Raw genomic sequence first — 21964 nt, 5'->3', positions numbered from 1 at the left:
TATTCACCGGTCATTCCAAAGCCAAATGGCATCACTTTAAGTACAGCTTCCACCTCCCAGCTCCCACCTCTCAGAGCTACTTTCTCTGCCTTTTGTAAAAGAAGAAAATGTAGAATGCCTCACCCTCCTCAGAATCCTCACTTCACAACCCTCCTACTATATCATCTTGACTCTGGATTATTTTCCAAAACATCTTCCATTGTTTTTGTGCAGGTCATGTGGCTCCCATGAATCATACATGACCGAGGCTGGGGCTTGTTGACACCAAACAAGGACAGGTCTTCTCCAGCATCGATAAGAAAGGGTTACTGTAGTTAAAAAATTGTATCTCCAAACACCGGTTCTTGTGATCATTAAAGATCGTTCTGTTTACACATTCAAGCTCCTAAATGTGTGGCAGGTGAGTGACACTCGGGCCCTGGGACAGCCACACTAATCGCCAAGCATTCTCTCAGTGACAGAGAAGAAGGGGGGAGAATTAAGCAGCTGCAATATGCCCGAAATGAGTTATTGTAATTACATTTAATTAGTTTAATTAGTTAATTATTTTGCTTACAGCTGTACAAGAGACTGCAAACATTTGTTAATATCGCATGCCCTTTAACAGTATGGGGTGATTCCACAGTCACACTAAATCATGAACGCATATGTAGGAAGACTTAGAAATGTGCATAGGCTGGCTCAGCTTCTCAGGATGCGCATGTTTAGCGACACATTTGGCACAATTAAACAAAAGAAGGAACAACTCGTAAAACACAGAGTACCGGGAACAAAAATGCCACCGAAAAATCAAACACAAAAACAAGGAGGGAGGGAACTGTCTCAATGACCGAGGGTTGAGTCCAGCAAATTCCAGTTATCAATGAAAGAATTCTGGTTCATTTTTGAAAGCAGGGTTTTCCACCTAGTTCCATACATGATGGTAGCTCAATTATTGGAGATAGTATCTAGACTTGCTATCAAATGTACCAGGAGAAAAAATGGCCATAGTCTCTGTCCCTCTCTCTCTCTCATCCGGGTTTCTGCCTGCGGTTTTGTTTTTCCCTCCTCCCTCCCCATTTCCTTCTTCCCGACATGCCCTTTCACCTAGACAGCCTCTGTTCCATAATTGTGAACAAACATTTGTGTCTTATAAAATAATGAATTGCCCCAAAGTGAAAACTCATCACGAAGACATCAATGCACAGGAGAAGTTTGTTTACTTTTGGGGGGAAATAAGCCATACCTTTTTTTATGACAGACTGGTCCAATAGATTCATGCCGCTGTTATTGGCATCTTCAACTGACTGTGGATATAAAAACATCACTATTCAAATTGACTGGATATTAAAGAATCGCACACATAAATCATGTCATTCCAAACTGGAGTGTCTGTTATTTCCATTTATATTAATTCACAAAGGGAGGTTTTATTATTATCATTATTATCTCTGACTCGGCATAGAGATGAAATTCACCCAAATTATACATTCTCCCAATGAAAGAAGAGGGAAAAAAAAACTGTGAGCGTCACCTGGGATGTGGTATTGGTTCAGTGATTATATTCAACACAAATATTACACAGACATATAAACTTTTATATTATTTGCTCTTATGAATTGTGAGGATTTGGCAACAGCTGAAAGATTTCCACCCATATTAGTAAGAGCAATTTCGGTTTTCTGTTCTATCCCTGCGCATCTTAACTCCAGAATCATCTCACAAATACATAACAGTTTACATTATGGGATTTTAATTAAAGTCTGAGCCATTTGGAATGGAATGCAAACAGCAACACATAGGAACATGTTTGCGAGCCACCAGGACCGCACACCCACTGCGGTCCAAGCACAGCCGCGGTGAACTTCCTGCCGTACAACAGTCCCCAGGAGGATCCTGCACCGTTTGCTCCCCTCGCAACCCAGCTTCCCAGCAAGAGGCACACCTGTTAGGAAGGCAGCCACCACAGATACACAGACACACACAGGGGCCCGGATGCTCCCAGTCAGCACCTGGGGATTGGCAAGAGCCTTCATCTTCCGTGCCATGGTTTCATCCCTCAGAAGGCAAGTTTCCACCCTGGGTGTTGGCAGCACTTCTGAAGGGAAAGAGCTGTTGGAATGGGTTTCTTGCTGTCTGGCTGTGCATCCCTGGGCCTCCAAAAGCAGTGGGTTCCCTTGCCTGCCCACGCAATTAAAATAAGCGCTAGGTCCCTCTGAGATGGACACCTGCTTTCCTCTGATCCACAGAAACCCACGTTTGGATCCATTCGTCAGTCACCCAAAGCAAAGGGACCCAGGGAGCGAGGTGGTGTTTTGACTGCACCTCCCACCCCCCCTCGTGCTGCATCCCCAGACAAGGTGTATGTTCCTCACGGGGGTGGGGGGGAGGGTGAGACTGCCTCCCCCAAACCAGGGGCGTGTCAGAGGCCAGAGATGAGATGATCTAAGCACGGAAGGGGCAGATTATACTTTGTTTCTTTGGGTGTTTAATAGTCCGCCACTCCTCCGCTCTCAGAAAGGTGGGGGAAAATTGTTATTCTCAGTTAAGAACCGTTTTTCCAAGTTGCAACATGCACATCTGAAGAAATAGCAAAAATCCTTTTTCTTAAAAAAACGACTTCATGGAACTTGTTGGAGACTCCTCAGGAGACCCCACCACGCACACGCGCGCATGCATGCACACAGGATCCACGACTTCCTGTGCCCACGTGTCTACAGCGGAGACGCGTCCACGAGGGACACGAGCGTTCCTCTGTCCGTGGGCGCGATCTCCTGAGCCCCCACACCTCACTCCCGTCGGTGCGTCAATATGTATATACGCCTCATCAGCGACGCGGGGTAGTTGTGGTAGTTAATGAGAAGGCTCTTGTCTGATTTTCTATCTAATTACGGCCGCCTGCTGGGTTTTTGTACAGGATATTCACGCAGCATGCTGGCGCTTAATCGTCACGGGGAGGATCGTAAAGATTTAATTAGGACTGCATGCGGAAGCGCAGAAAAACAACTCAGACTCGTAATTACTAGACTTCTTTAGTTAAAAGTGATACCAGGGGTTGCTTTAAGACACGGGTGTGCGTGTTGGAGAGTGTGTGTGTGTGTGTGTGTGTGCGCGCCTGTGTGTGGGGGCTGCGCGTGCCCGCACGTTGGGAGGTTTGCCTGCACATCCTCCTATGTTTACACTCATGGGTGGCAGAGGTGATGAGAGGTGAGAGAGCAACTGATTGGAAGGAGAAAAGAGGTTTTCCTGGGAACTAAACAAACTAAACAAACTCCAAACGAGGTGTCATCTCAGCCCCTCTTTCTTTCTGATGCTGTTGGTTCTAAATTGTTTTTTTTAAACACTGCCCCCACCACCACCACCAGCACACACACACACACACACACACACACAGTGGGTGAAATGTAGCATACCCAGAACCCAAGCAGCGATTTGCTAGTTTAATAGCCCCTGTGAGTAAATTGAAATAGAAATTGACAGGGTTTTATAGTTTCATTTAAAAAAATATTAGAAGCATTTGGTTAATTAGCTCTCCTCCTTCTCTCATGGCTGGGGCGGTGGCCGTGAGTGTGAGTGTGAGTGTGTGTGTGTGTGTGTGTGTGTGTGTGTGTGTGTGTGACATAACAGCCCCAATGCCCTTGGCCAGATGAGAAGCCCTGGTTGTGAAGTCCACTGGCAGGCAGCCCTCTCAGGGTCTGTCTGGTGGGCGGGTGGGGTGGGGTATAGGGGATCCAGAACACCCACTAAGCCCTTGAGGCTGAACCAGTGATTACAGCCCAGGCCTGAAGAACCCTGCGCAGCAAGCCCATTCTGGCTGCAGGGAAGTTTGAAACCCGGACAGGTTCCTTCCTGTAACTTTGGATCCCCCAAGCTCCAGATCCTGAAGCTAGAAATGGAAGCTCTGGATTTGGGGGTCTGGTCCTGGGTACATCTCCTCTCCCCCATCTTTGTCATCTACCCCGAGTCAAGACAAGCACACCTCACAACGACGAGATGGGCCCTCTGGGAAAGGTGCCGGTGTATCCTTCGCCACCCTTAGCACCGGGGTCATCCACACAGAGTCCCAAGAGCCTGCCCACTTCCCCAGACTCCTGGCTGGGATGCTTCTGGGGAAGGAGCTGGGCAGAGGTGGGGTAGGGGGGAACCTTTGAGGCTGGGCCGGCACCTTCTCCTCTCTGAGCTACCTACCTCCCCTCTGTGGTCTGTGTTCCCATCCACAGCAGCTGGGCCCACCGGCCACTCTGGGACAGGGGTGTTCCCCCAAATGCACAGACCGGGCCCCGTTTTTTCTCTCGTCCTTCGCATTTGGCCAGACACTCAAAACGCCTCACAATGATCTCTTCCTTTAAAATGTGAAACCAAATAAATCCCGTCCCTCTTTGGGGGGAATTCCTCCGTTGGGTCATCTGAGTCACTGGGCCAGCAGGGTTGGGGGGCGGTAGGAGGTGACAGCCAGTGTCAGCACTGCCAACAGCATGGTGATGAGCTGATCCACTTTCATTATCTAGCACTCTGAACCTTACTCCAAAAGGTTAATTTAAAAACTCCCTCCCAGACACATATCACCCCAATGCATTAAAAAAAAACACACACCCCACAACTATTAAATATTTCTCATCTCATATGATATTCTGAAATGAGCATGATCTCCAGACAGGGACAGTCAAGCTCTATTAAATCAACAAAACTATCATTCTTATTACGGTGGGTAAACTCAGCCACAAATCAGGTGAGACCGTCCATTTTTGGAAAACAATACATAACTGGATTTCCTTTAAAACAGTAAACCATCACAGACTACCCACAGACCGCATCGGATGCTGCCACCGCATTTTAACTGTCCAGCATACTTTTTTTTCTTCATCAAAATAGAGGAAAGACTTGTGCACCCTTGTCCCTTCCCCATTTCGTTTTTCACTGCCTCAGAGGTATGCCTACCATAACGCAGAAAGTACACAACTATGCCAATGAGACCAGAGTGTCAATGAAATACCTCTCAACCATATTTATCTTTTCTGGAGACTATTTAAACTCAAGAGCCAAAGGAGACCTGCTTAGAATCACCCAGACAGGTTTTTTAAAAAAACATTTCTTTGATGCTTTCTTTGTTTAGTTTAATCAAGTATTCTCAACCAAATCAGGCTCCATTGTGTAGGTCGCAGATGGGATAGTGTGCGGGTAGGGGGAGTGTTTTGAGCCTTTTGTTTTAAGAAATAAACACGTGATGCCTTTCCATTGAGATGGTAACATTGGGGAGGATAAAGTATTCACGGAGGGGAAGGTTTGAAGAGGGAGCGGAGAATATTGCTCCTCAGTCATTTAATGAACAGAAAGGTGAGCAGAATCTCTCACATAGTAGCCGTCCTCACGGACTCTCAGACAGAAATGTGGCTTTCTGGGTCTCTCCCCACAAAGATCCCATTTCTTGGGTGATGATTCTGGAATTCAAACATCTTAGCAAAAGGGACCTGCAGGTTATGTATGGGACATTGGAAGGAATACCTGGCTTGGATCAATGCAGCCCATGTTTTTCTTCCAACGTGCACTGTCCCGCTTAATAGTCTTTGCAAATCCAGCAGAACCTCTGAGCTTACCCAGGACGCTGTGTCCCCACGCAGGAGCCCCAGCCCCTCTGCAGCTGGGTCTTCACCTGCCAAGCCACGGGGCCAGGCCCACTACAGGACGTGCGGTGGGGCGGGTCCCAGGCTGCTCCCCCAACACCCAAGAGAACAGGAAGGGGCAAGACAAGAACATCTAAGCCTTGGTGCTGAGGATGCTCAACGATCCAGCTACACACACCTACTTCCCTCCTTCACGATTTCATTCCTAGCGGTTCCACTCGCATACTCAGACCTCCACTAGAGAGCCACACACGTCCCTACAGACACAAACAAATCCCATACGCTGTGTCCAGCGGGTCCCCTGTCCTAAAGATGCAAACTACACCCCCCCCCCAGGAGACAGCCGCCCCACCCCCGCCGCTCCCCTCTCCCGGAGGAGCCTTCGCGATTTATTTCCAGGCCCTCTCGTTCGTTCGCTCGGTGGGTGGTTTACCTGGACGTCTTCCATCCCGGGGTGGCCGAGGCCGTGCAGCGAGAGGCTGTCGCCCATGCCCGCGTCCAGGCCGTGGTGCGCCGAGTGCAGCAGCACGTCGGGCCGGCGGACGGAGTGGTAGTCCCTCCGGGGGTCGAGGCCCGAGAGCTGGGGCAGGGCGGCCCGGGGCTGGGGCAGGAGGGAGCCGGCTTCCGAGCCCACGTCCTGGCGCTGCCGCTGGCCCCAGGGGTGCTGCTGGGGCTGGTGCAGGGGGTTCAGGGAGTAGGGGTCGTTGACGTGGGAGTAGGGGTCCTGGCTCTGGTGGTAGGGGAGCGGCTGGTAGGGGGGCGGGAAGTAGGGCGGCTGGAAGTCGGACGACGGGGTGTGGGACAGCGGCGGGGCGCTCGAGTACGGTCCTTGGGACACCGAGCCCAGCTGGGAGAGCCGGGAGCTGTGGCTCGGGACGCCATCGTGCCGGTCCTGGGAGCCGAGAGAGAGAGAGAGAGAGAGAGAGAGAGAGAGAGAGAGAGAGAGAGAGAGAGAGAGGAAAGACAAGGGGAAGAAGGAGAAGAAAAAAAAAATACAAGCGACACATGGAGAACCGGCTTCGGTGCGTTCTCCCCAGGACCAGGGGAAGCAGGAGTCTGAAACTGACACTGCCAAGTGGGCTCAGAGGGCAAGTGATTTTTCAGCAATCCCAAATGCAAGGCTTTATTTTTGGGGGGAGGAGGGGGAGGGAATGGGGAGAATCACCCACACAACCGACCCGACATAGGAGCCCTCGGTGGGGAGTGCAAAGCCAGCAAAAAAAGGGCGAGGGGGAAATCGCTGTGCATGGAGGAGGGAGTTTCTACATGCCTTCCTTAAAAACACCCTGCTTACACACGGCCTGTGCTCTGCTGGGTGTTGGGGGCAGTGGTTTCTAACTCTGCCAGGGCTCCAGAGCATAGCAGATAAGACTGTCAGCTGCGCTGCCCCTCCAGTTCAAAACCAACTTCTGCCTTCCCTGGCAACCCAGGGGGCTGCCCGGGAGCTCCCCGCCCGGCCTGGCAATTCCAGGAGCTGCAGGGATCTGTGTGGTTTGGGTTCCCAGTCCCCCTACCACCACACCCCCCAACTACCCCCCCCCCCCACAAGAGGAATGAATTTAAATAGTGTCTGATTGAAATGGATCTCATTAGGAATCCTACCCTAAGCCCCTGTGAAGTGGAGCTGTGGTTTGAAGGAGTTATTTCAAAGGTTGCTTTTCTCTATCTAATGCTGTTATAGACTCCAGGGTGTGAAAATGAAGGACTTGAGGTTGGAAGGAGGGGAAATAAAAAAAGCCCAGACAACTCCCTGTTGGTCCTATCTGGAGTGGTTCACTAAGTAAGAAAAAAAGAAAGAAAGAAAGAAAGAAAGAAAGAAAAAGAGGAGGTCTGTGTGTGAGAGAAGGGGGTTTAAGTTTCTCCCTCTCCTCTGTGGAAATGCCGTGGGAAAGTCCCCGTGTTTCTTTTTGGAGAAACGGTCACCTAAATTTCCAAACTGCAAATGGCAAGTGAAAAGTTTTCTCTTTGGTCTCCCCCCCCCCTCCCTCCCCAGCTGACTCCAAGAGCTCAGACGGAGAAACACACAATGCAGAGAAGCAGCTGCAGCCTCGTCCAATTATGGTGCTAAATTACCAAGCCAAAGGCGCTCCGAGGAAGACAGAGACAGAGAGAGTGAGACACGCACACAGAGACCGAGAGAGAGATGGGGAGAGAGAGAGAGAGAGAGACAGCGAGAGGGAGCATGCAGGCAGTTCTGGTACAACGTGAATCCAAACTCACCATGGATGAATAGGTGTGGACTAACATCTGGAAAAAAAAGCCTGGTTACTGCTCAAAATCAAACAATGATTAAAAAAAATAATCAAGGAGTCCAGCGAAGAAACGAGCTGGACACAGAAGCTGAGCTTGAAGTGTTTCCAGGGCAAGCCATCCAAAAAAAAAAAAAAAAAAATCACCCCCCCCCCCCCAAACAAGATTGGCGCTGCCTGTCACCCACAGAGCTGTGCATGGGTCTCTTGCTATCTTTGGGGCCTTTTTTTTCTTTCCTTCTGCCTTTTTTTTTTTTTCTTTTTTCTTTTTTTTTCCGGGCTCCAGAAGCAGTCCTCTTCCACCCGCAGCTGGGCTCAGACTGCTCCGGCGCCCCTTCCTCCCTCCGCTTGCCTACACCGCCTCATAATAATTGATATTCATGACTATTAATATTACACGAGTACTTTAAAGGGAGAATGGAGGACAAATGGAGCGTGAAGCAGCAGCCAGCGCAGAGCTCCCCTACTATTGTAAATGACGTTCATTCAGTGGAGAATTACTAGATGTAATCAGACGAGGGGGCTGGCAGAGGCGGCCCGGTCGGAGGGGGGAAAAGTTTAGCAGGAAAGAGGCAGAACTTCAGTGAGCGGGGCTGGGGACAGCCGCCCGCTCAGCAGCCTCTGCGTCCCCGGATGGGGCGGCGGGGGAGGGCATCGCAGGGGGCTTGTGTGGCATGGAGGCGTCCTTGTTCCTGGAGAGGGACTTGAGAACGGATCGCCCAAGGTGCTTTGTGTGCGGATTACAAAATAATAATAATAATATTAATAATAATAAGAAGAAGGCGTTGGCTAGCGTTTGGAGGGGGAGAGAAGAGGAAGCTAGCCTCGGGCCCCGCTGTTTGCAGGGATGTGTGCGGACGTCCGCCGAGCATGGGCGATGATGCTTATGTGTATTTGGAGGACAGAGGCGTCAGGGGGGCTGGGGCAGCCGTCCCCCTCTTTAAGGCTCACACGTGAAGCCTGTGATTTTTACCTCCATTTAGAACACACACCATCAATCTTCGGGTGCACTAAACCTCTCCTTTCCAGGCAAAGCCAGGGGCAACAGAAAACCTTTTCGGATATTTCAGGAACCCGTTCGACTGGCTTGACTGCCATTTCTGTTAAAGTTCAACCTTCCTCCCGACTTAAGCGGGCTCCTTGCACCGGGCTGTGGGTTCTCCTGTATATGTTTTCAGCACCGAATTGAGCAGCTGGGAATACCTGCAATATTCTCCCTCCCTTTCTCTCTCTCTCTCTCTCTCTCTCTCTCTCTCTCTCTCTCTCTCTCTCTCTCTCTCTCTCCCCCTCCCCGTTTATTCTCTTCCCCTCTTCCACGCCACCCTTCCTTTTCCTCTTTCTTTCTTCTCTCCCCCCCTCCTTTATCATTCAGCCTGTTTACTTTTCCCAATCAAATGCCCTGCTTACGTTTTCGTGCCCCCTGAAGCCCTCCTAGATACCCATCCATCCCAGGGCTCCGTCCACAGGGCCCCACGGCCGCCCGTGCCATGCCCATGCCCACTGGGGCCGCTCACCGGTTCTTTTGGATGCGGGTTCTACCGCCTTCCACTTTGCCCCCATCCCGCGCTAAAGAACAGGAGGCCGAACCGAAACAAGCGCCCCGAAGCGGAGGCCGGGCTCCCCGTTACAGTCCGCACAGAACCACAACGAGGAGAGGGAAGCCCCAAGCATCCTGCATCGTTTGCAGGAAGAGATCTCTCTCTCTCTCTCTCTCTCTCTCTCTCTCTCTCTCTCTCTCTCTCTCTCTCTCTCTCTCTCTCTCTCTCTCTCTCTCTTTCTCTCTCTCTCTCTCTCTCCCCCACCCCCCCCAAAAAAATTAGGATTGGGGCTGGGCAGAGCTGGGGGCAATGGGCGAGCTCTGCCTGCGGGCGGGCAGGCGAGCCTATCTGGCCCGCGGGGCCGGCGGCGGCCGTCGGAGCTCGGCCGCTCGGAGCGCCGGTGGCCGGCACCGCAGGCGGCTGGGCCGGCGTTCCCGAGTCCCCGGAGCTACCGGATTGAGCTCCCCCAACAGGAGGTGGTGGTGGTGGCCGTGGTGGTGGCGGTGGTGGTGGCGGTGGTGGCGGTGCGGAGGGGGCGGGGGCTGGTGTCCTACCACGACCGCTTCTCCCGGCCCCGCGCCCCGCGCTCGCCGCCCGGCCGGTCCCCTCCTCCTCCCTCCGCTCGCCCGCCGCGGCCCGCCGCGCCGACCTCCGTTCCCAGCCCGCTGTGCCCGGCGCCTCTCCCCGGGCTTTTCTCTCCCTCCTCCCCGACGTCTGCGGGAGAAGTCTTCGTCCCCCCCAACCCCCTTCCTCTAGCACTAATTCGGGGTCTCCGAGGCCACCCCGTTCGGGAACCCGGCTCAGCGGGCTGCCGCCGGCCTTCCCTTCCGCTCCGGCCGCGGGCCCGCGCCCCGCCCGCCCGCCGGCCCGGGAGCCGCCCCGCGTTCTCGGCCCCGAGACCCAGAGCGCGTCCCGTGCGCGGCCCCTCCGGTCCTTCGGTGCCCAGAGGACCGCGCACCGGGCAGCGGCAGCAAATTCCCTAAAAATGCCCAACCATGGGGTGGCTGGGGCGCTCTGATCCCCGGAAAAACAAAACCCAAGAAAAGAGGAAAAAAATAACCGATGACTCCTTGGCTTGTGCTCCACCGGCACCCATCTATCTCCCTCTTTCTATTTCCCATCCTCTATTTGGACCCGTTTGTGGTCGATTACAGAAAATTTATTGAAAAATTAAAAAAAAAAATAAAGCCTGAGTCCAAGGAGACTCGAAAACCTAACCCTCGCCCTCACTCCCAACCAGCAGCCTGTCTTCTCTGCCCACCTTCCCCATCCCAGGCTAAGGGGGGTGATGGGGAGGCGAGGAAGAGAGAAAGCAAAAGAAAAGAAAAAAAAAAGAGAGAGAGAGAAATCTTCTACGCTAGTCAGATTTCCACTTCTTTCTCAGAATTAGTGAAGTCTCTTCCCCAAGCCAGCCTTTCTAAAAGTTCGAGAAAGCTCAGAAAACCGGCCGGAAATCTGCTAGGAAAAACAGCTTAAAAAAAAAAAAAAAAAAAAAGGCAAACACAACAAACCACACAAATATATGAGTTGGGGTGTCCAGAAGCTCACATTCTCTATCTGCAAAACCCTCAGATGCATCCGGGGTGCCCGCTCACCTCATAGATATCTTCGTACTTGACATTCTCCACGAGCTTCCAGAGCATGATGGCAGCCTGGTCTCTAGGAGGTGAGTGCATTCATGTGAGGAGCAGATGTCTGGCTTCTCAGGGCTCCGCTGTCTGTAATGATCCATCTATAATTGGAAATGGGGGCTACACACCAAACCCGACGCTCCTCTCCCATCGCAACTTATATCTGTTGTCTCAGACAATAGGCTGGACGGAGCCAGCCTCAGCAGAGGGAGAAAACATGATTACACACACACACTCAGGAGTTAGATGCAACCCGCAGACATATATATATTATAAAAAAAGATCACAAACACGGATTGACACCCAGATACCCCACATTTCGTTATGTAAGCACCCCTTGGGTCACGCCTAGGTCTACAGGCGCTGCCCCATGCATGGAAAGGAGGAAAAGAGGGTTGGTGCGTGTGATTAATAGAAATATACACATTTTAAAAAGCCTCTCTCTGTGGAAAATGATGAATCATGGTGGCCACGAACGAAAAGACTTTAAAATTCCTAATGAGAAACCAGGGGGCCAACCGCCTTCCTCCACCCTATTTTTCTATCTAGATTTTAAAAGGGAGTGAGATTTTTAAACACAAAAGCTCCCATTCGGATGTGTTCCGCAGGAGGGTATATTTTTTAAGGCTGGATTTTGGGATTTTAAGGGTGATCTCTCTGTGTGAATGGCTATATAACTTTTTTTTTTTTTTTTAAATAAAAACTGTGCCTCTGTCACCATAGAACAAAAAGGCAGCTCACCAGAGTGACCATAGCTAACGTTTTTTGGTCATTTTGATGGACACAGTGGGTAACTTAGATACTATCTGAGCACCTGAGCCTGCACTGTTTGCTATTTTACCGCTTGTTTGTATGTATTTTCAACAGATCCTGTGTGCCATCTTTTTCTTGGCCGCAGTCTCCATTTTATGAAGTTTATTATTATTATTATTATTATTATTATTATTATTATTATTTCAGATGTGGGGAGCAACACAGGCACATGCACCCATTTACACCCCATGAGTGGATCTGGAGCCTCCTTTGCCGAAAGGAGACATAGTAACATTTTAGATTCACGGCGGTTTGTCTATAACTAACTTTTAAGTGGTTTTCCACACGGGAGGATCAAAATATAGTCGCCTAAGCTTTTGGAAGGATTGATGAGAGTGTTCTTTTTAAAGGCAATCTGAAAAACACTTTGGGGTTTGTGGGTTTTTGTTTGTTTTGATGTATTTTTTTTCCCCCCAGTAAGGTGGTTTGGTAGTGTTTATTTTTTTCTTAATAAGGACAACGTAAACAACAACGATAACAACGAAGTTCCCCAAACCCTGGAGCTCGGGAGCCTTCTAAGGCACAGGGTTTCTGGGTCTCATCCCAAGGTGACTATTCACCGCATCCCCCTCTTTCCCACCCCCTCTATTTTCCCCCTTTTCCCTTTCAGGGTGCAGGAGGATCCTCACAGCCAGGAGGGAAGTCCAGTGGAGGATCTCCGCCCGAGGCAGAAAATAAATGGCAGGAGGGAATGAGGAGGGACCAGGGCAATTTGGGGTGGAAGTTATTAAACCTGATAAGAATGAATCTGCAAAGGGCAATTGTCTGTAAATCTCGGGACTGCCGCCCGCCTCGCGCTGGAGCGGGGACAGCCACGGAGGAGAGGGTTCCGGACACGGGCTCCGGCTCCGGCTCCGTAAGAGCCAAGGGAATGCTTCAGAGAGTGCAGAATGAACAATTGGGCAGATTTTAAACTGAAATTGTTAAAATGCTAGGTGAAATGAAAGAGACACAAAGAAGGTGCTTCAAAAGGAACTTTAGAAAGAAACCCTATCTTAATTTCCAGTTTTCATTTTTATGCTTTTCCTTCCTTCCTTCCTTCCTTCCTTCCTTCCTTCCTTCCTTCCTTCCTTCCTTCCTTCCTTCCTTCCTTCCTTCCCTCCTTCCTTCCTCCCTCTGTTTTAATTCTAACACCTTAAGTTATACAAAATCTATTCAGATTGTCCACTAGAAACATAAGCAAATATTTATTTTCTTGGCCCCCAGGGCTGGTTTGGACATTCTTCCTAATGTGCAGTGAGACTGGAGACAGGTTTCACCCTCCCTTTCCACCCTTTCCAGTCCTACAACCAGTCCCAGATCAATATTTTGCAAGATAAAGATTATAGATTTGAAAATTCAGATTCTCTAGACACAGTTTTATTAATGGGAATAATTGTCTTCTCACTTTCAAATCAATACCTCCATTATCTTTTTTTTTTAAATCTAAAGATCATTCTTATCCAAAATGAAAAGCATTTGGGAAGATCTTAATTTTTTTTCAAATGCTTTCAATAGACTCTCCATTTCTTTTTTGGTATATCATTGATTTGCCTAAAATAAATAGGCTCTAAGGGTTAAACCAAAAAAACAAACCTGAGAGAGATACTTCATATATAAAACTATTTTTAAAATACATTGGCATAACTGCTTTATAGCCTTATTTGTGTATCATTTCAAATTTTGCACATGCTAACATGTGGGTGTTTTTAAAATTAGAAACGTCTTGAAATATTTCGTTAAAATGCATATAAATTCTTTAAGAAAACGAAAAGTAACCAACCTAGTTTTATTAAGAATGAAGCATAAATTTAAAAATATATACACGCATATAAAGAGATAGCCAAAGAAATACAGAACAATAATTAAAACCGAGTCAATTTTTCAACGTGGACATTATTCAAAAAATCTTAGAAATTGCAAGGGAAATCTTTCATAGGGAGCTGCCTCTGTCATTGAGCGGGCAACAGCGCCCTCTGTCGGGATTTTGTACAAGCACGCCACGCCAGGTTGCTATAATAGATTTTTTTCTACAGCAATTTCTTTCGGTTCTCGAAAACCTGTTATTGCTAAGAGCGTTTAAATTGAATTCTTATTACATCTACTACTTTTAGAAACTATTGCTTCAGCATCTAAAAAACTTAAACGCCTTCAAAAGTATACAAATAGAAGCTCCATCTCTACCGAGAAAAATTTCCTAATTTGAGCCAACTTTTCTTGCCCTTAACTTTCTGTTGTATTTCTGTTATATTTCGCTTTAACCTCCAATCAAGAAACGTAAGAAAAGATTCCCGCAAGAACTCAATTAATGCAAACGCATAGGCTAAACAAACTCTGAGTTCGAAGTGAAATTAAGAGGCTAATATGCATTTTCATCATTTTGTTTTTTCTTGTCTTCTTGTTTTGTTCCCGTATTTTGTTTTATTTTTATTTTTATTTTTTTAGGGCACGCACAGGCTCGCCTAGGTCCAAGCGTGCTGGAGAATCCTAGACAGTTATATTCGTATTTTCAATTTCACTTATATTTATGTCCGTTTATAACAGCAGGAGGAAGAGTTAATAATACCTTCATTTTCTCAGCCTCCGATAGAGGGAATATTTTACGATGAATGTCAGAGACACCGACGGAAAGCGAATGCACTAGCATAGAGCCCTCTGCTGGCGGTTCCTGGTTCTAGGTTTTAAATAACAACAAAAAGTTACCAAAAAGTATCTTACATTCAATCAAGGTCAACTATTAGCACTGCCATGTCTTATTTCTTATTTCTTCTAAAAAAAAATTATATAATTCTGGAAAAAGAATAACTGGAAGGGAAGGGCCAATTTAGATGGAGTTCGTTGAGGAAGCCACATTGACGCTGATACCTGACTATTGAGATTGAGCTGTAACTGTCAATGCAAAGAGATTTCGAAGGCCCTGACCGGTTTGGCTCAGTGGAAAAAGTGTTGGCCTGCTGACTCAAGGGTCCCAGGTTCGATTCCGATCAAGGGCATGTACATTGGTTGAGGGCACATCCTCAGTGGGGGGTGTGCAGGAGGCAGCTGATCAATGTTTCTAACTCTCTGTCCCTTCCTCTCTGTAAAATATCAATAATAATAATTATATATATATATAAAAGATTTGGAAAATCCCTGGCCAGTGTAGGTCAGTTGGTTGGAATGTCATCCCATTCACCAAATGGTTGCCAGTTTGATTCCAGGTCAGGACCTAAATTGTGGGGACTTGAAAAAAACCTCAAGCCCAGCCAGTGTGCCTCAGTGGTTGAGCATTCCACCTATGAACCACAAGAGGCCATGGGTTCAATTCCTGATCCAGACACATGCCCAGGTTGGGTTGCAGGCTCAATCCCCAGCAGGGGGCTTGCAGGAGGTAGGAGACTGATGTTACTCTTTCATCAATGTTTCTATCTCTCTATCCTTCTTACTTCTTCTCTCTCTAAAATCAATAAAAACATATATTATTTAAAATATATTTTATTGGCTGAAACTGGTTTGGCTCAGTGGATAGAGCATCAGCCTGCGGACTGAAAGATTCCAGGTTCGATTCCTGTCAAGGGCATGTACCTTGGTTGCGGGCACATCCCCAGTGGGGGGTGTGCAGGAAGTGGCTAATCAATGATTCTCTCTCACTGATGTTTCTAACTCTCTATCACTCTCTCTTCCTCTCTGTAAAAAATCAATAAAATTTATTTTATTTTTTTAATATATTTTATTGATTTTTTACAGAGAGGAAGAGAGAAGGACAGAGAGTTAGAAACATCGATGAGAGAGAATCATCGATCAGCTGCCTCTTGCACACCCCGTACTGGGGATGTGCCCGCAACCAAGGTACATGCCCTTGATCAGAATCGAACCTGGGACCTTTCAGTCCGCAGGCCGTTGCTCTATCCACTCAGCCAAACTGGTTTCCGCTATATATATATATATATATATATATATATATATATATATATATATTTTAAAGATTCAAACAATAAATAAAAATTTTAAAAATATAAAACATAAAAATATAATTATGAATTATCTAAATTTTTCAGACTTCCTTCCCCTGTTCCTATGAGGTAAGGCTTCAAAAGCTGTCTCCTTTTGAGACTGCCTGACGGACTGCCATTTCCTTTACACATCACATGCTTCACCAGGATTTCCCTTTTTTATTTTCCCCAAATATAAAAATAATAGAATGGCCAAAATATAAAAATAAAAATAAAAAAATAAAAAAAAACCAAAAATAAAAAAAATCAACAAGACTTAGAAATAGGGTTATTGTGTCAAGATAGGACCCTGATCCTTCTCATTCTCAGGAGGGATGGGGCAAGCCACTTAATAGCATGAACTTCAGTGTACTGAGCTATGAGCTGGGCATGATTGTGAGAATTCAATAAAACAGTGCTTGTGAAGGACTATTTGATACTGTCACTTTGCACAACCATTTGATTTCTCAGCCTTGACACAAGACACTGGAGCTGGATGTCAGCAAAGTGAAGACTTCCATCAGTCAGGGAACTTGCTAAATTATCCTGGTTAGAAAGTGGAGGTGGGAATCCTATTTGAGGTCTTCCCACTGTGCACTCAGCAATTCCCTTACAGCATCAGGATGCTGTCTGCCTTCCTTCACTCTGAAATTAAGAGGACAGTCTTTGACCCTGCTGGTGTGGCTCATTTGGTTGAGGGTTGTCCCATACACTGAGATCACCAGTTCGATTCCTGATTAAGGCACATACCTGGGTTGTGGGCTCCATCCAGTAGGAGGTATGCAGGAGGTAGGCCAGATATTTCTATATCAATAAAAGTATATTTTAGAAAAAAGAAGGCAGCATTTAGGGACTACTAAGTTTTTCCAAAGTTATTCCCCCCTCCTCCACCTCCCTGGATTTATAAACAGGCAAAGGAAGAGAGAAAAGGGAGCACTGACTTCTTCAACATACCCAGACACTACCCCCACCTCTTACCCATCAGAAACATGATTGTCCCCTGAGTTGATTAATAAGACATGACAGCTGCACTTTTTATGGTGACGACCTGACTCTATTTTTCTCCCATCTTTCTAAGGTCAAGGTTTTTCCATCATATTTTGGGGACATCTTGATTATGTATTTTTATCATCCATTTGGAAACATTACTGTTGAATGTGTGAAACTGAGCAACTGTTTGCCTTATCAGAGTTTACAAAATTAAACCAGGGTGGGCACCTCTAGATTGATTCTTCGTGATCATACAGATGGAGGCCACCACTGCAAAGGAAATCACATTTCTTTCTTTAGCCATAGGATTCAATCAATGACATTATAAAAGCTGAAATCACCCGTGAGAATGAAGATCATTGTGACTATGGATACTCCTACTTTCTCTTGGATTTTTGGGGGGAGCAGGAGTAATTTTATCACATATTTGGGGTGTTCTGATGTCCTTAGGTTTTTCTGTTTAATCGTGGGGTATACAATTGCCAAGTGAACATTTTTCAAATCTGTTTCCTGGAGATAAAAAGGTTAAGGAATGGAAGATTGGAGGGGGGTGGCCGTGGGGGGTGTTGGTTAAGTGATGCAAACAGCCACAGGACAGTTGTTTCCAATACCAGTGGCTATTCAGCATACAAAACGTGAGAGGTGCGCTTCTCTCCTGGCGTGACTAATGCAGAAGGCCAGGTGTTTCCGTCCTTGTGGACATTTCCACGTTATTGCTTTAAGAAGAAGCAATCTCAAAGGGTGAGGACACTAAACAATCTGGTCTCAAAATGCAACCAATAGACCAATGCACATCTGTGAGGAAAAATTTGCAAATAAAGACGTGGAAAAGATGTAGAGCAGAAATGTAACCTTTAAAGCATGAATAAACACATACAAGGCATAGCACCAGAGCTGAAGCATCTCTTAAGTACAAGGGGCATTCAGGAGAAATTAGCATTATATGGGACCTACTTCCTAAAACTCACATCTATGAATTTTGTAAAAATAGAGAATGATACTCACTTTATGACCCTTTTAATTTCTCTCACCAGCTGTGTCATGTTGGGCAAGTCCTTTTGCCCTTCTAGGACTCACTTTTCATCTATAAAATGAGGTTGATTTATTAGCTGATATCCAAGACGTTTCCTTATAAATGGACTTGATGAGATTTATGAAAGCATCAAATAAAAAATAATGAAAAGTTTAAAACTGAGGTGTTGCTTTTTTAATTAATTTGTTTTTGATTGATGAAAGAGGGAGAGAGAGAGAGAGAGAGAGAAAGAGAGAGAGACATCATCTATCAGCTGCATCAGCTGCCTCTTCCCCGTGAACCCGCAGTCTGGGTGTGGGCCCTGACCAGGAAATGAACCTGCTACCTTTCGGTATAAGGGATGAGGGTCCCACTAACCGAGCCACCCGGGCCAGGGCAAAGTGTTCCTTTCCTTTCTGAACATGTTCTCACAAAATCTCAGCTCTCTGGGACCCTCGGGGTGTGTGTGTGTGTGTGTGGGGAGGGCAGTTTAAGAGAATTGACTCTGATCTTTTGGTAAATGCTAATCACACACAAAAAGTTTTTAGGAATATCATCTTAGAAGAAAGCAAACAAAGAAAAGAAAAGAAGACAACTTGAGAGAAGAGGATATCATTTTAACAGTTAGTACCTCATAGGCAGTTTAAAGAAGTCAAGCATCTAAGTCTAGAAGAATGACATCCTGTTGCAGTAAAAGGGTTTGCAGTTTTGATCTTGTCATTATGGCCAGTAACTTTATTGATAAAGTATGTGAAAGGAAGAAATGTCTACTAGCAGAGGCTGGAAAACACTTCATTTTCAGAAAGCGGGGAAAGATGGGAACTGGAAACAACAGATGAGGAAGCATGCTGTTGTTCTCTCTCTCCTTCCCCCCCACCCGCACCCACCCATCCAATGACAGTGTAGGTTGTCAAAGGACTTAGTCCTGCACTCTGGGAGGGAAGGAGGAGATGCCTGGACACCAGTCTGGACTCAGGAAGAACAGACCACCCGTGTTCTCCTTTCTTTTTGTTATGGATTTACTAGGCAGGGGACACAAAGTCCCTGCAGATCATGAAGACACTTCAAAAATGTCTCTCCGGCTCCTTGTTGAGTGATAACATTTGGGGGCAGTCTGCCTTGTGACTAAGGACAAGAGCTTTGGAGTGGACAGATGGGTGTGAATTCCAGATCTGCCACTTACTTTCCTGGACATTTGGGAAATTACTGAACCTCCCTGAACCTCAATTTCCTTATATGAAGCATCCTATATAATAAAAAGGTAATATGCAAATTGACCATCATGCTCTTGCACAAGATGGCCACCCCCATGTGGTCACTATGGCCACCACAAGATGGCTGGCAGGGGAACAGTTAGGCATCAATCAGGCTGGCATGGGAGTAGTTACGGGGTGAGGGCAATTGGGAGGCACCAGGCCTGCAAGAGAGGGCAGTTGGACATCCCCCAAGGGGTCCCAGGTTGGAGTGGGTGTAGGCAGTACTGAGGAACACACCCCTCCCAGTGCACAAATTTTATGCACCAGGCCTCTAGTTTGAAACATATTTCCATATATGAGACATATTTATTATATGAAATATGTACACAGCAATAGTCATTACATGGGGGTGTTCATAATGAGGAGAAAATACATATGATAATAACCCATTGCCTCCAGCATAAGGAAATACTCAGTATATTGAATCTACTGTTACCACCACAGATTTGCAGCTATTTGAATAATTTCTCCTTCCCCCCAATAAATTGATTGTTAATAAAAACAAATTTGAGTCAATTGCTTTCATAGTTTACCATGGAACCTTGTTCTTAGTCTTATTTTTCTTTCTAATATTAAAAAAAAATGGTGACTACAAAGAAGAATTAAAAGATGTGTTCATTATTTTTCAGGTGCTAGACATTGGTGGGGAATAGTCACTACAGTGGATTACAGAATGAAGATTCAAAAATATTTTGACAGGCTAATACTCTGGAATAAATCCCCAAATCTAATTTAACAACAATAAAAGCAACAAAAACATAACTGTAGAAGGGAGGATTCCAGACTGGCAGAGAAAGACCTAAAAATACCTACAGTTTTCCACTGCTCAGGGTTCTTATTGTTTCTGGAACACAATAGTCACATCAGCATCATACACAGCAACTTGTTGAGATTGATAAATGCAGATTGTGACTGAAATCCTAGGTTGCATTAGTAAGGATTGTATGTTCAGGTCCAGTTAAGTTGCAATCCCACAGTCAGATTGGATTTCTGGCATTGTGTTCAATTGGGTGGCCTACTTAAACTGTCCCTGATAACCCAAAAGGTCTCTAAAAGACAGTGACAGGATTAAAGCAAGTCCTAGAAGCCACGTCAAGGGAGAAAGGGTTGAGAAAACTGGGATAGTTATCCTAGAACAGAGATAACTTGGGGATGTGAACTCTGTCTTCTACTATCTGGGATTAATCTTGGGGAAGACAGACTAGAGGGAAAAAATTAGCATGTCTTATTCACTGCTATATTGCCTGCATAGAGCAAAGCGGTGAGCCCAAATTCAATCAAATCATTTTAGCTAAAAACATTCTCTTTCCCTCGAAAGCAGGGGTGGGGACTTCTGGCCCAAGGGCCATGTAAAGCCCAAGAAATTATTTGGTCTAGTCCTGCAAAGGCATTAGGGTTGAGTTAATTCAATGTTTGACCAAATATATCAATAGCAAGCTCATGTTTAAGTTGATAATTTTGTACAAGCCACAAATGATGTTATATGTAAATATCCAAATGGTGCTTGGCAGAATAAAGGTCCCCCGCCCCTGCTTTAAAGATAGAGGATAAAGATCATCAGAGAGAAGTGATTAGGAGGCTGATTTAACTCAGTGTGAGAAAATAATTTTCTAAAAATGTGAAGGACTGGACAGGGCAGCTTTGATTGAGGTCTTGCAGGATGCTGGCAGAGCCTGGGAGGCCTCTGTCTGGAGTGGGGTAATGCTTGGGCAGGAGGTCCTTTGCAGCACCATTTTGAGGTTAGCAGGTTTGTAATAGTAAAGGACTGGCATTGAGATGTGAGACCCCATTATTTCTGCATCTGTGTTAGGTATTATCTGTTTGGGGAATTGTGCAATTACTGAGTCCGTATCTTCATGTACTGCATATACTATCTGATTTCTATTAGTAGAAATAACATCACACAGTAATTATACTCAATAACCTTATTGGTCTGCCAGTTTCTGATTGTTTTGCTTCTGTCATTATCACTTTTCCCCATATTTAATAGGATTTCTGTGAGTGGCTTTATAGAATGAATAAAAAGAACATTTATTTATTTAGGGTATGGGTGAAGGGCCTTTTAGGCTTTCATTTGCAATCATTTTTGAGGGGCATTTGTTTGATTTCTAAAATAAATAAATCCTTTGCAGAAGATATATCCAATGATCACACCCCAAGCCAGATTTCCTTGGAGCAAGTTTCAAAAATCTTTAAACTATTAGCTAGAGATTTGTCACTCTACAGTAAATAATAACTTTTATTTCTGGGTTCTTTTGTATAAACAAATATTTTTGTTCCATATACAACTGTAATACTGTGTCAGTGCAACTCACAGAAAGGTATGTTAAATAAATAATTTTAAAACAACAACAAAAAAATTTTTTTGGCAATTGAATAAGTGCACAATGAACAAAAAAGCAATTTCTAAATCTTTTCCTTTTTAAAAAATATATTTTATTGATTTTTTTTAAAGAGAGGAAGGAAGAGAGATAGTTAGAAATATTGATGAGAGAGAAACATTGATCAGCTGCCTCCTGCACACACCCCCACCAGGGATGTGCTTGCAACCAAGGTACGTGCCTTTGACTGGAATTGAACCTGAGCCAAACCGATTTTGGCTCTTTTCTTTTAAAAAAATATATTTTATTGATTTCAGAGAGGAATGGAAAGAGTGAGAGAGGTAGAAATACCAATGGTAAGAGAGAATCATTGATCTGCTGTGTCTTGTATGCCCCCTACTGGGGAATGAGCCTGCAACCTGGGCATGGGCCCTTGACCCGAATCAAACCCAAGACCCACCCTTCAGTCCTCAGACGCTCTTTTACTGAGCCAAACCAGCCAGGACAACAGTCAGCTTTTAATCATCTTTGTTTTGCCAGTTTTCTTCAGAATTTTGGTTAATATATGAAATGTGGAGTTTCCAGCATAAGACTATATGAAAGC

At 46.0% G+C, this 21964-nt stretch overlaps 1 protein-coding gene across 6 annotated transcripts in view; it reads right to left on the bottom strand.

The window, feature by feature from the left end:
* TFAP2B (transcription factor AP-2 beta) overlaps positions 1 to 11371 on the bottom strand; it is a 29732-nt gene extending 18361 nt beyond the window's left edge. For 3 of the 6 annotated variants that reach the window (XM_084890595.1, XM_084890594.1, XM_084890597.1), the window contains exons 1-4: positions 10983 to 11371; positions 7821 to 7847; positions 6034 to 6492; positions 1226 to 1286 (exon numbers count right to left, since the gene is read on the bottom strand). In XM_084890595.1, coding sequence (XP_084746721.1) covers positions 1226 to 1286; positions 6034 to 6492; positions 7821 to 7847; positions 10983 to 11063 — 628 coding nt within the window. In that variant the 5' untranslated portion in view covers positions 11064 to 11371. The remainder of the gene's footprint in view (positions 1 to 1225; positions 1287 to 6033; positions 6493 to 7820; positions 7848 to 10982) is intronic. The other 3 variants (XM_084890598.1, XM_084890596.1, XM_084890599.1) reach the window with 1 other exon arrangement.
* Positions 11372 to 21964: the final 10593 nt, after the last annotated feature.

The sequence above is a fragment of the Pipistrellus hanaki genome, assembly GCF_964339955.1.
Source record: "Pipistrellus hanaki genome assembly, chromosome: 7".
NCBI lineage: Eukaryota > Metazoa > Chordata > Mammalia > Chiroptera > Vespertilionidae > Pipistrellus > Pipistrellus hanaki.
This window is presented reverse-complemented; position numbering and strand designations above follow the sequence as displayed.